Genomic DNA, 14,973 nt, shown 5'->3' on the forward strand with positions numbered 1-14,973 from the left:
TCGAATATTCCACATAGGCAATTGGAAATTTTTGGATTAAAAATGCGTTTGATTTCATTGCGCTTCACTGCGCACGAATAGAACACTGCCGCACTACTTCAGCTTGACCACCAACATGACTAATATCAACACAACAGACGTGATGGAAATGCTGATAAAACATTTATTTAAACTCGAAAAATACAATTATATGATTTTCCCCCCACAATTATGAGGGAACCTCACTATCATATTACCTTCTATTATAAAAATATTCAAACTCAGTTACAATACACAGCCCCAAACATAAACAAAACAATATCTAACATATAAATCAGAAAGCCTTGTAAAAATACATCCCTATCTATACAAAATATGCAGCAAAACATTAGTAAACATTTACCTACCTGGTAAATGGTATATTTAATTCCGTTTAGAATGGGAAATTTGCAAGATAGATCTAACGGTCTGGCGAAACACCACATTTATGCCACTCATAGTCATACTCCATCATATCCCGTTGCATCGTTCACAAAATAATTCTGCTCTCTGCCAGCTTCCCCTCAAGGTTGTCACTGTTATGTTCATCTACTTTGAAAAACGCTTGGACACAGTCCAGTCCCAAACGATGAAAACAAAGTTCCAAGGAATCACAAGTTAGTCGCATGTACACTAAGCAGCAGCACTGTCACCCTTTTGTCGCATGCGGGGTGGAGGCAGTACACGTGAAATCATGATGATCGGCCGGTCATAAAAATCAACAGTCTTTGGTGAGTTACAGGTCGTGAGGTTGATCAGGAAAGGATCTATTCTTCGATTCTGCAGGGTTCGGATTCGACAGTCAGTCAAGTATTGCCCACTGTCACTTCAAATTTCAACCTTTCGCAAAATGTAAACACTGGCTCGTCCACCATTAAACTGTTGCGTAACTGTCTACTTCGAAGAAAATAAGTAGGTCAGACGATTCCATTATAGTGTGGCCAGGGGGGTACAGTTTCACGGCACACAAAACAATAGGCTGGTTTTAGTCGTTTGGAGTTGGGATGAAAAAACCCCAAGATCTCGGGTATTACATAATTGCATTGAATAAACAGCAGTTTGATTTCTTTGGACAGAATATTGTTATGTTGTAATGTTAAGAAAATACTTAACGGCACCTACCGCTCCCTTCACAGACGAGTTCAATTACCTCTCGTCCCATGCCGATTACGCCAGGCGTCTTCCGCAGAAGCGAGGAAGTTCGATTTTAAATGGTTCATGGTAGAATGGAGATAACCCTAGTGTGTTTGAAAATCAGAGACATGCTTTACTGAATTGATGGCGACTAAATATATCAATTGAAACCTCATGCTACGCATTCGGTTCCAATTGAAATTTAGTCGCCATCAATTCAGTAAAGCATGTCTCTGATTTTCAAACACACTAGGTTTATCTCCTAAGTATACGGTGATATTAGTGGTGAATTTACATATTGTGGCCAACAAGGGTCTAGTGTGAATGATTAATTTTTAAACTTATCCTATCTCACGACTTGCACCTCTCTCTCTTCATTCGACCATGAGTGGAAACGAATTAAAACTTTGCTCCAAGGCCTACCTTGCCCCTCTCCCGTGCTGTGCGTGCCTTCTGTGTCAGTCGTGCTCACTAGTCCATGACAGCACGAGGCATGCGCAGTCCTCACCCACGTGATCACCTCACATACTCATTCTTCTTTCTTGTCGCTCCACTGAGTGGACGTGAAAATTTTTTCCTCTGAGATTTGCTCAATGGTTAAGCCTGTTCAGGCCAGTAAACGGATGTTTTGCGCCCGTTGTAATAAAGTATTTTCAGCATGGGACCCACACACATCGTGTGTTGAGTATGTGGGTGTTTGTGACTGGGACACACGCTGTCCGAAGTGTTCAGGTCTGTCTAATGAGGCGTTTAAATTTTACAAACATGCTTGTGCCAGACGTTTGGCAGATAGGGCTAGGACTAATTCTGCAGGGTCTGATCCATCTCCCGCTAAAAAACAATGCTTAGATCGCCCCACCCTCACTGCTCACCGTTCTCAATCGCCCGTCTCGCCTGACGAAGATTTTATGGAGGCTTCGTCGGATTCCTATTTATCTGAGAACGTTAGAAGGCTTTTAGGGGAGCTTCCCTCACCCAGTTTAAGTTCTCATGAGGCGTACCAGGGTGGTAATGACCGATATTTCTTCTCTCGCCAGACCTGCGATCTACATTATCTCGTAGGTCTGCTTCTTCGGAACGATCACAGACTTCGAGAACTTCTAAGCATTCATCGTTGAAGCGGGGATCGGCATGGTTGGAACGTACCCGCTCTCCTATTTCCACGGCTGGGAGGAGTTGTTCTAGGTCTCGTTCACTTTCCCGAGCCGGCTCACCCCGCCGAACCGGCTCACATGGCCGAACCGGCTCACACAGCCGAGCCGGCTCACCATGCCGAACCGGCTCACATGGCCGAGCCGGCTCACACGGCCGAGCCGGCTCACCAGTACATCTTCGAATGGGTTCACCTGACCGAACTGATGCACGTGATCGAATGGGTTCACCTGACCGAGGTTCACAAATCCCGACTCAGTTCACCTCAACATAGGTTTCAGTTCGACACACCATCAGCGTTTTGATTCCCGTAGTCGTTCAGTCTCGCCTGGTCGAGGTGGTTGGCCATTTCGATCCGGTTCACCTAGCCGTAAGGTGTGTTTTCGTCAGAGTGATTCTCGAAGTCGGTCTCATTCACTTTAGGTGAATCAGGATATCCCGTCTTGTCAGTCTAGACTCAGTAGCGTAATTTTGAGCACACTGTAACAATATTTACTTCCTCGGATCCCCAATCGTCATGTTCCTGGAGCAAACGTTGTCGGGAATGTGCTCCCTTATTAAGGGCGTTTTTAGAGCATGTAGACATACTTGCTCCCGATGGCTGGCAGACAGAGCTCGTTACACTTCAACAGTTGATCACCCGACAAACCCCGTTTTTAACGACCGGTATTAACTGCTCGTCGTCGTCCGCAGTTTCCCATGTCGGACGGTGATAATTTAATGGAAGCATCATTAGATGTCTTCTTCGTGGTTCCGCCTCATCAAAGCGCTCTGTGTTGCCAGTTGACTCACACATCGATCTACGCCGTCAAATCGCCGAACCGGTTAAGCCATATACCATACATCTCGAATGGATTCACCAGACCGAACCGTTTAGCCATACCGAATGGATTCACCACACCCAATCGGTTTGCCATACCGAAGGGATTCACCACACCAATCGGTTCGCCATACCGAATGGATTCACCACACCCAATCGGCTCGCCATACCGAATGGTTTCACCAGACCGTACCATCAAATTGCCGAACCGGTTCACCACGCCGAATCAGTTAAGCCATACCAAATGGATTCACCAGACCGAACCAATTCACCACACTGAATCGGTTAAGCCATACGAATGGATTCACCAGACCGAACCGTTTATGCGCCCGTTATGTGAATCGACATTGACTCAGTTTGCCATAATATTAAGACTGTTTCTTATCGCGAAACAGTTCACATCATCGATTCAATTCACAGCACCGAAGCGATTCACCTCGGCGGAACATTTCACCTCGCCTCACTGGTTCATCTGGCGTTCTAGATCTCTCCATCAGCTGAGATCATTTAACCGTTCGGATTACCGAACCGATCCAGATCAGTCCGCGATTCAGATCACATCAGACTGATTCAGATCACGTCAACTTTCCGGCTCACCACCCTGAACTGATTTACCAGCCGGCTCGTATCGTTTCACCAGGTCGAAAGCTCCCTATCGTCGAACCAGTTCACCTGGCGTTCAAGATCAATGTACAGAGGTAGTAGCTATGTGCTTCACCATGTCGATTTGATTTACATGTGTTGTTAGTAGCGCAGTCATCTAGAGATATCACGCTTTCGGCACTTGGCGGCCTGGCGATCCCAGTTCTCAAGAGTCCTCCGTGACGGAGCTCATCTCATTCAGATTTAATCTACCATCCGATCTTCACTTTTGATGAATGATTCGGTTCAACGATTCTACCCTTGATTGTAGATATCAGTTCTGCAACCACCGATATGGCATAACTAGATAAACTTGCGAGCCAGGAATACTCTCTGACGGCTCCGATGAGTCTTGTTACTACAGACTACTCATAACAGCGTGTTTGTGTATCCCTTGGTGCAATTGTTGCAGACGGCTCGTCATCTTCAGCTCCCTTTGTTTTACATGATAAGCAAGTTTCTGGACAGATAACAAATGGATGAAGTTCTTGCGCATGGTACCGGCAATGTTTTGTCAAATAGCCAGCATAGCTCAGCCGAATTTATGAGTTGCGACTTCGCCCGGTTAACCAAAGACCATGTTGTCCGTATTTTTGTCACTTTCGTGTGTAGCGTTTGCAAATGGCGGACTACTGTTAGTTTACGGAATTTTGATGATTAGAGTGACTATGAAGTGCCCTTGCAGAATTCTCTTGGTCCCACGAATCGGATACCAAGTCCAGCCTATAAATGCAAGTAACAACGAGCGCTGCCATTCCGATAAGAGTGACTGTGTCGGGATTTTGACAGCCAGTCGAGAGAGACTGCTTATTGAGGGTCACGGACAGAAACACCCGTGAGCGGTTTGCCTAGTCAAGCACCGAGTTCAGAGGTCACTGCATTATGCAAGGATTGTCACCAGGCAGCGATCTACTACCTATATCACTCCACCTGGCGCACCATTATTTTGTTCGGCCAAAGAAGCGTTCCTGAGGTCACCGATCCTCACAATTTCTACAATTTGTTTATAATGTGAGCGTTCTTGTAGATTGACTGACAATCTCCATCGCCCGAACATACTACATTGAGCACTCCGTCAGAACTGGCGTAGTTGCTCGACTTATTGAACGTTCTTATATCAGGAGATATCTTTTGTCAGAGGTAAGAGTGGTTAGACCTCTCATTTCCCTCGACCTCGCGATGGCGATGGGGTAGCCTAGTGGTTAAAGCGTTGACTTCGTCACGCCCAAGACCCGGTTCGATCCCCACATGGGCACAATGTGTTAAGCCCATTTCTGGTGCCCCGCCCGTGATTTTGTTGGATTATTGCTAAAGGCGATTGTAAAACTAAACTCAGTCAGTCAGTCAGTCCCTCGACCTGTGAGAGCGCTACCTTCACATCCGGATACATCCAGACTATTGGAAGTATCTTCGATTTACTTTTATGGGTCATTGATACCAATGGAGGATCCTGCTGTATGGGCATATCGCAGCCCGTGGGTTTTACTCAGATACCCATTCTGTTAACCTGGTACCTGCATTGTCGAAGCGTGACAATTGACAACAATATCGGCGACTGTGTTCAAGCCCAGCAGGATCCAGTCGTCCTTCCTTTCCACAGACAGTTAATCATCAAGTTGCTCCACGCAATTAGGATGGCTGCTAAATTCGAACAATCAGGGGTAACACCGACCAGCTGTTTCTTCTTATTGGGACAATATTCAACCGCCAGGTCATGATGTTTGTGCCCCAGGAGAGGTGGGACAAGATTCAGTGCAACGCACCACTAGTGTTGGTCCAACCCACACCTTTTAAGCCAGTGGCAGAAGTTACTAGGGTGGTTGGCGTCGGCACAAGTGCTGACTGACAGGGGCCAGCTGCAGCTTGCCCTCTTCAGATGGTTCTGTGCCCATACATCGGGGACGACAACCCCAGGGAGTTGATTCGTCTTCCGCACAACTACATTCAGTCTTTCGTTGGTGGCTCAACAAGTGGAATTTTTGTGTTGGAGTCTCTAGGGTGCCCTTCATACCGACTCAACACCTATTCGTTGGCACATCTTGCAAGCTGGAAGCTCACTTTCTCCATCAAGTGGCCTAGCAGTGGTCATCAGGAGAAAGGGCCCTTCATCACAACAATTGGAATTCAGCATTGTCATTATCGCCTGTTAGGCACTTTCGGGACAACCATCAGCTTCAGCGCCAGATGATCACCAGTTCGCGATCATTTCTGCTTTGTGTACAATCTGAATAAAATTCTGAATTTTATTTCTGATTTGTGTCTTCGATTCTTCTGGGACTTGTGAGTTTCGATTCAATTACCCTTTCACTCTCCACGGGGCGGTGTCTGTGGGGTTGTGTCGAAGCAGGGGCTGGCCCGATACTGGTCGTCAGACCTTGGAAATCGTGGTAATCGACTGTTTACACTTTCGCTAAGCTGCGTCCTTTCACTTTCATGAAGGTAGTGACTGAACACCACATTGCTCGGGAATCCCGGTCCCTGGAGCACTTGTGTTTAGTAAGTCAATGGGTTCGAACTGACCATTGCAGGTCACCGCTTTTGAGGCGCTGGAGGGTCGCCACCTCACTTACTGTCCTCTGCTCCACGGATTAATTACGTCAGTAAAGTGAGTCATTCCCCGAAGTGTTACACTTCGTGGCGTTACCTTAAATCATCGCCAAGAGCGCCGCCCGTCTGCGTAAGAGACTGTTTATACCCTTGTCTACTGCTTCCAAGGCGGAAGTCTCTCGCACAACACTCTCATATTGGCTCACGAGCTACAATACTACGAGCCTACACTTTTACCGGGTTTGCCACCACCTATGGCAGTCAACCCTCATGAAACCAGGGCATTGGCTTCTACTATGGCGTTGCATAGCAACTGCTCGTTAACTGCCATAATGGAGGGTTGTTTTGGCGATCTGACACAGTATTTTCGTCTCATTACCTCAGAGATGTGTCGGTGACGGATATTCAAGGCCTTCATCAGTTTGGACCACTTTCGTCCTTGCCCAGCAGTTATCAGCGGCACAACATCGCGAGATAATGAACTTCCTTGTGCTCCGATGCTATATGGATCCCACTGTGCAGTTGATCCCAAGTCGCGATCGTTTCTGCTTGTGTACAATCTGAATAAATCTGAAAACTTTTTCTGATTTACGTCTTCGGGATTTAGATTTCTCCTCTCATTTGTTTGAGACTACAGAGAGTCGCCACCTCACTTACTGTCCTCTGCTCCGCGGAGTAATTAAGTCAGTGAAGTGAGTCCTTCGAGTGTTACACCGTGGCGTTCATGCTCCTAAGTGCCTATGCACATCTATGTGATCTTATTGTGGTAAGTAATGGAAGTCATAAGATGATGTTGTGGTACTGAGCGTTAAAATTGTGAGTTTTACCGATTCAATTTCTCTTTCACCCTCCTCGGGGCCGGTGTCTGTGGGGGTTGTTTGAAGCAGGGGCTGGCCGGATACTAGTCGTTAGACTTTTATTACGGGGTACCTTGGAAATCGCGTGGCGATGCGACTGATTACACTCGTTAAGCTCGTCCTTTCACTTTGTGAAGGTAGTGACTGAACACCACATTGCTCGGAATCCGGTCCCTGGGAGTAATTGTGCTTAGTAAGTCAATGGGTTCGAACTAACCCTCGCGAGGTAGTAACTTGGTAGTTATTGGCCTACCTTGTAGTTGCTTCCTACGGTTGTTTGGGCATAACACTTAGCTGTTATCGCTTGAATTTCGGGTAATCTATGACCCACCTTCCTACCGTGGGATAAGTGCAAGTCGTGAGATAGGATAAGTTTAAAAATTTGAAAATTTTAAATATAAATTGTATATTAATATACTTATCCTATCTCACGCGATAAAGTCCCTCCCTACCTCCCCACTACATAGATTACCACCGTTCCGGTTTTGTCCTTTTATGGCTCCAAGATCGAGAATGAGTATGTGAGGTGATCACGTGGGTGAGGACTGCGCATGCCTCGTGCTGTCATGGACTAGTGAGCACGACTGACACAGAAGGCACGCACAGCACGGGAGAGGGGCAAGGTAGGCCTTGGAGCAAAGTTTTAATTCGTTTCCACTCATGGTCGAATGAAGACAGAGAGGTGCAAGTCGTGAGATAGGATAAGTATATAAATATACAATTTATAGTTAAAATTTTCAATTTTATTTGTTCACCAGATTTTTCCCAATTTATAAACATGTTTAATGTTGGAGATCGAGTAGATTCTGATCATTTTCCTTTGGAAATGACTTGTCAATTCAGTAATGTCAACTCTAAAGTCAATGATTCAGTCAACAATGTCAAAGAAAAACTTTTTTGGAGCGATTCATTTTCAACAACATTTTTGAGTAACCTAAAGAAACTGATAACTCCTTGCTATGAACATATCCTCGAGAAACTTGATTTTGATGTTAATGGAGCTATTGATGATCTTGTTCATGTGTTATTAGACTCAGCAGATTGTATGAAGAAACAACTCAGGTCATCTCAGCACCCAAGTAAAATACAATTAAGTAAGGAATGTAAAACTGCCAGGAGAGACGCCCGTAAAACCTTGAGGGTTTTTCAGTGTAGACGAACAGACCATAACAGAAAACATTTTTGCAAAATGAGAAACAAGTATAAAGCTTGTTACAGAAAATATAAGACTGATATTTCTATACAAAAGGTGCAAAAACTTACTGACTCCATACACTCTCCTTCTAAATTTTGGAAATTGCCAAGTCCAAGATCAAACATTTCGAAAACAGAATGGCTTACTCATTTCAAGAATGTTTTCTCGAATGAATCAGTTTTTAATGGCATTGATACACAGCATGATTTTATGGACGATTTGCCTGACCCCGATAATGATTTAGATATGCATATTTTAGACACCCCCATTTCAGAAATCGAAATAAGGGAAGCTATATCTAACTTAAAGAATGGTAAATCGCCAGGTCCTGATCAAATTATAATTGAAATGATAAAATGTTCGAACGACAGAGCTTTTACCTTTTTCTCCAAAAATGTTATAATACCATATTCGAAAGTTGCATATTTCCAAAAAGCTGGTCGTGCTCAATTATAATTCCAATACACAAGAAAGGCTGTTTTGATAATCCAGATAATTATAGAGGAATCTCCTTAATGAGCATCCTTGGAAAAATATTTACATCAATATTGAATACAAGAATTACAAAATGGTCTAATCTGCATGATCTAATTCCAGAGGCTCAGGCTGGCTTCAGAAAAAACTATTCTACTTGTGACCATATATTCACCTTATACGCAATTATCCAAAATGCTTAACGCTACCGTAAACATAAATTGTATGTGGCTTTTGTTGATTTTAAAAGGCGCTTGATTCTGTTTATCGGCATAAATTATGGTTATGTTTACTTAAAGGCTGGTTTTAAAGGCAAAATGTATAATATTCTAAAATCTATGTATTCCAATATAAAATCACGCGGTAATGCGTTGTGGGGATGATACCACCGACTATTTTGATTGCCCAGTTGGACTTCGACAAGGCTGTATTTTAAGTCCAATTTTGTTCTCTTTCTTTATAAGTGAATTGTATTTTGAAATTACAAATTCATGCGTAAACATGGAATACAAATGTTTCCTGACATGATTGAAATATTAATTTTGCTATTTGCCGTCGATATTATCCTAGTATCAGATACTATTGTTGGACTACAAAATCAACTTAACATCCTAGAACGTTATACACATGATTGGAAACTGTCAGTTAATTATGACAAAACAAATGTCATTTTTAGAAGAGGAGGCCCTGTTGCAAAAAATGAGAAATGGTCCCTAAATGGAAAGTTGATTACTATTGCTAATCACTATAATTATCTTGGTGTACTGTTTACCCATACAATGAATTTCAAGAAAAGTGTTACTGATTTGACATCACGAGCCAAGAAAGCATTAATCAGCCTCATGACTGTATCCCAGAACTTAGGCGTTTTAACACTTAGTATATACTTTAAATTGTTTGATTCTCAAATTCAACCCATAATGCTATATGCCTCAGAAATTTGGGGGTTCCAAAAACATGATTGTAATGAAAAATTGCATCTTTTAGCTTGTAAAAGATTTTTATCCGTTGGTAAATCAACGCCAAATTGCATGATATATGGCGAGTGTGGTAGATACCCTCTTTTTATCAACTCAAAAATAAGATGCTTAAAGTATTGGTTTAAGATTCTCGGAATGCAAGAACGACGAATTCCAAAATTAGCTTATAATATGCTTCTCAATCTAGATAATATTGGTAAAACAACATGGGATTCACATATAAGAAACCTTTTATTTTCTCACGGTTTTGGGTTTGTCTGGTTAAATCAAACATTTGGCAATGTTGCCCTATTTCTTAACCAATTTCGAGAACAATCAATTAACATGTATCATCAAGAATGGCATTTCACATTAGAAACAAGTTCACCTTATGATCTATATAGATCCTTCAAGAGTCTCATACAACCAGAAAAATACTTATCTGTGCTAACATCCAAAAATCTCAGGCGCAATTTTATTCAGTATCGACTTGGTCTTTCAGACCTATTTGTAAATAAGGGTAGAAGATTGTCAATAGAGAAATGTTTAAGATTATGTCCTTTGTCATTCAGCCATTGAAAATGAAATCCATTTTACATTTGTCTGTCCATTTTATGTTGATCTAAGAACCAAATATATACCAGTGCAATATCAGTCAAAATATCCCGAAACTGCCTTTGTGTCAATTTTATCCTGAAATAATGAAAACGTTATTCTCCAACTTGCCTTATATGTAAAACATGCGTTATCTTTAAGAAATGAACTGCTAAGCATTGATTAACTTTATTCCTTTCATCCTTGTATTATTGTGATCATTAATATATGAATATCATGTATTCTCCTTGTATGTGGGCCGGAGGCCTTAAATACAATAAACACTTTGACTTGACTTGACTTGACTCGATAGTTCTGTGGTTCACTACAGCAAATAACAATGTATCCGATGTAAATCGGTTTTGCATTCTCTGTGTTGTTGAAGTGTTGAGGCGAACCACACAGTTTTATGCAATATAAAAGCAATCTCTAAACGTAAAACTGATTAATTTGCGTGAAACAGACACTAACTTGAACGCCATTTTGTCACAGACTACAATGATCTTAGCTCCTTACAATTGGTCCGGACCAATTTTAAGTTTCGATTGTAACTTACAATGATCTTAGCCTACAATTGCTTTGTGCAAGTGGATGGCGATTGTAGCCGAAGCCTAAGATCGCGATCTTAAGGACTTACAATAATTGTAGCGCTAAGATCGTTCTATGGAAGTGGACCCAGGGCCCTGTTTCATAAAGCGATTGTACCACTACGACTATCGTGAGTCTGTGTTAAAGTATGGGAGTTATGATTGTTTTGTGAAATGGGGCCCTGCATTCTAGTCAATCATGTTATTCTGTGTCAAAAACTGTCAGATCACATTGCCTTCTCACAACAAATGTCTAAATGTGTCCCCACATGGGCACAATGTGTGAAGCCCATTTCTGGTGTCCCCCGCCGTGATGTTGCTGGAATATTGCTAAAAGTGGTGTAAAACCAAAGTCAGTCAGTCTAAATGTGTAATTACTTCCTTCAGACCAAGCATGAAAGCTTCTTTGATTTTTTATTTTTTTTTATCTATAATTCTAAGATGCCTAGCGGTGAGAACAATCGGAAAAAAAATACATTATCAGACAATAAAGGTATAGTTTTTTGATGACGTAACAATTGAATGACGTTATCCCGTCATTGCGCCATTCTAGTGTGCCCCCTCGTAATCGAACCATTTTACATTACGTCACAATGTAAGCGACGTCACGATGCATGTCAGTTGTCATCGCCTCGTACGGCCTCCTACAGTATACTACACCGTTGCATCCAGTTTCTTGGTTTGCTGTTGCTTCACGCAGCTAACATCACTGGTGGAAACATTACCTTTATGTTTTACGACAGTTAAAATGTGTAATTTCGACTCACAAGTTTTCAGCGACACAGTAACGTTCGTAATGTTTACATTCCCACAATGCAATTGTGGAATGTCGCTTGACTACTCAACTTCCTCTGGATGTACTGATCTAAACTTACGCTGGTAGTAGAAATGCAACGTTCATATTGCCCCATATGGTTTACGTTAATGACAGATGTACTTAAAATAATTCAGAGAAGATATTTAATCCGAACGTAAACCGTCATCAAACTGTTATCATTTCTTTTTTTCTGGTAACGTTCGTCTTAACGTAGGGGGGCAGACACATCAATAGAACAGCGCGCCAGTTAGCCCTGTGCGAGGATTCTTAATTTAGGTCACCGACACCGTCGTTTGTTTTCTGCCTTAAATTAATTGCAATTATCCTTAGAAAGTATTAAATTTAGCATCTTAGAAAGATGTAAAGTTAAGCTCTACCCCAATGTGTTTTGTAATAAAGTATAGTTTTGCCCTGAACTATTATAACATCAAAGCACTAACTACTACCGTCCTCGTAGTTTTAATTATAATAGTTCAGGGCAAAACTATACTTTATTACAAAACACATTGGGGTAGAGCGAACTTTATTTCCTAATCAATCAATATTTAGTTAATGATTATTGATTCTTATGATCTACATCGATAGTCAGCCTTTATTATTACTGTAGATCTATAATCTGCTCCCTTTAGAAATTGTCAAAGGCAATTCACATTTATGTATCCTGTACTCGCAGTAATCATGGCAATATATGGTACACTTACATAGAAACTTTGTTTTACCATGTTAATCAGGTATTTTTGTATTATTTTGCAGTTTGCTGGGATTTACAATCAAACTGCTCAAGATATAAAGATGATAAATTTTGCAAACCAGGGATTGATAAGGATATCAATGAGAAAGTACCATGGTTATTTAAAAACTGCCAGAGGACTTGCATCTGTGATAGTAAGTACTAACACAATACCATGCTTTTTAAAAATGTATGGTAGGTAGAAAGAAATGGTCCAGGATACAATATTCTTGTGGCAATGTTTTTTTGCATTCAAGAATTATGTCGGTCGGTCACCCCACTTTAGCATGTATTATAACATCTTTCAAGTCATCGGGACCTAACATGAATCAGTAAAGCATACATCTTTGATGCATCAGCCATTGTCCTCTTTGACAGTTAGCAATAGATGTTGATAACATTTGGTTTGTGAATACTTGGTCATGATAGGTTGATCAGAAACCAGTCTCTCTTTCCATGTTATGTAGTTCCAAGGTAACATCATCTGTCCAGAATTTACCTTTAGGTTGCTCATAAAGATAGTTCATATCTCTGTTAAACAGAACTGACAAAAGAAAACACCACTGACAAAAACCAAGCTTGCATAACATTCCAATATGATTCGGAATGTCTACAACGACCACCAGCAGAAGAATTCAGGAACAAATGCCCATTCACCTGCTACTACTCCCGGACACCAGGTAAGATATATTGTTTCTCTTCACTAGTCAATTTGCTCCCTAAAATCAGATGACTTTGTATTTTCTACATAACTGTGAAACTGTAATCATGGTACTTTTTCTACTTTCAAATCATATATTTTAAAAGTCCATGCTTTGGGTCATGTGAGACAGTTTGATGAAGGTACTCAGCTGCGAGCTTGTATCTGAGACAAGAGAAAGGAATTACTGGTATAGATCCATCCACAACAGCATGTGGTGTTCCTTCTTGCTATGATCATAAAACAGTGTACAACAATGTAGAACATTCACCCAAACACATCCAACCACACCCTAGCATGCAACAGTTACCTAGTTATCTGTTCCTTTGCCTTAAGTGATATGCACCAATTGGAGACACAGCTGTTCGTCACAAGGGTTTCTTACTTATTTTGTTTCTGTAGAACAAATAAGTGTCACCTTTGGCTGTGAGTTTATAAACATAAATGGCTCTCAGCATTCCTCATTGTGAATTCACTTTGTGTTCTGTAAATATCGTTCTATGGCCCAATTGTAGTGGTCATTTGAATCCATATCCATTTCTAATATAAACCCTGGCTGCATTAAGCTTTTGGTTTTCTTCCATACTTATAAGCCTATCTCCGATTTTGTCTGTAGTAAAGTAGGTTCCTTCCAGAATCAGGTAGACCTCTGCTGTAACTTTGCACTGATCATTTCTAAACCTAGGTTTTGAAGAACAAGTTTCGAAACCTCATATCAGGTTAAATTTCGACAAGGTGCACACAATACATACCTCCCTCAATCGCACCTTGCAGAATTTTCATGAAAAACATTCCCAGAAATCTTTGAAGGAAACGATTACGAGACTATAGCATATATTTTTCTACATTCAAACTGTCTTGATTTATGAACTGAGAATGTGATATTGCAACCACGGAAATACCTACCCATGTTTTATGAAAATATTGACCTGCGAAAAATACATTCATAAATTTGGGTCTAGATTTAGTGACTTAATACTTATGAAAATTAAAATTAAAATATCAAATATAGACAATATTTCCTTATGATATAACACCTAAATGCATGATTTGCCAATGCCAATGGTTGTCAATGAGACATTGTTTAATGCACAGCTGTTTGGGGTTTTTTTTGTGTAAAATCCTAAATTTATCCTAGAAGTATTGGTTTTCTCACAATATAATAAGAAAATGTGATATGGCTTGACAGGAAAATACGAATATCATTCGAGAGAGCGTTCGTTAAATACTTATTCACAGTATATTAATGATATAACCCTAATGCATTGATAAATATTTTCTAAAAGTGAAATTAAAATTGAATTTTGATTTTGCACGTTAACTTGTATCTAATTTTTGATTACTTTAATGATTAACTGAGACAAAATCACTCCATGACCGAAAAGAAAATATGTTGAGCTCTGTGATTGGGCATGACAGATTCTACGGCAACGGCAAAGGCCAGGGGAAACCACTCCCATCTTACGCATAAACTAAAATTATCTGCTCTTGAGTAAATGAAAAGGTCACAGCCATTGTTAATCGCATGCGGACACCATTCGCTATTATCCTTTTCTTGATTATCAGAAAGGTATGTTGTTTCACACTTACTCCAACATTGAATCGGGTGGGAATAGTACTTTGTGATATCGACTCGATAGTTCTGTGGTTCACTACAGCAAATAACAATGTATCCGATGTAAATCGGTTTTGCATTCTCTGTGTTGTTGAAGTGTTGAGGCGAACCACACAGTTTTATGCAATATAA

The 14,973-nt window shown here is 41.0% G+C and overlaps 1 protein-coding gene across 2 annotated transcripts in view; it reads left to right on the forward strand.

Annotated features, from left to right (window-relative positions):
* The window catches only part of LOC124282458, an 80,350-nt gene that overhangs the window by 55,996 nt on the left and 9,381 nt on the right, over window positions 1-14,973 (forward strand). For both annotated transcript variants that reach the window (XM_046718445.1, XM_046718447.1), the window contains 2 exons: window positions 12,550-12,681; window positions 13,069-13,206. In XM_046718445.1, the coding sequence (XP_046574401.1) occupies window positions 12,550-12,681; window positions 13,069-13,206 (270 nt within the window). The remainder of the gene's footprint in view (window positions 1-12,549; window positions 12,682-13,068; window positions 13,207-14,973) is intronic.

Source organism: Haliotis rubra, unplaced genomic scaffold (genome assembly GCF_003918875.1).
Source record: "Haliotis rubra isolate DU_JTF1 unplaced genomic scaffold, ASM391887v1 Scf3, whole genome shotgun sequence".
NCBI lineage: Eukaryota > Metazoa > Mollusca > Gastropoda > Lepetellida > Haliotidae > Haliotis > Haliotis rubra.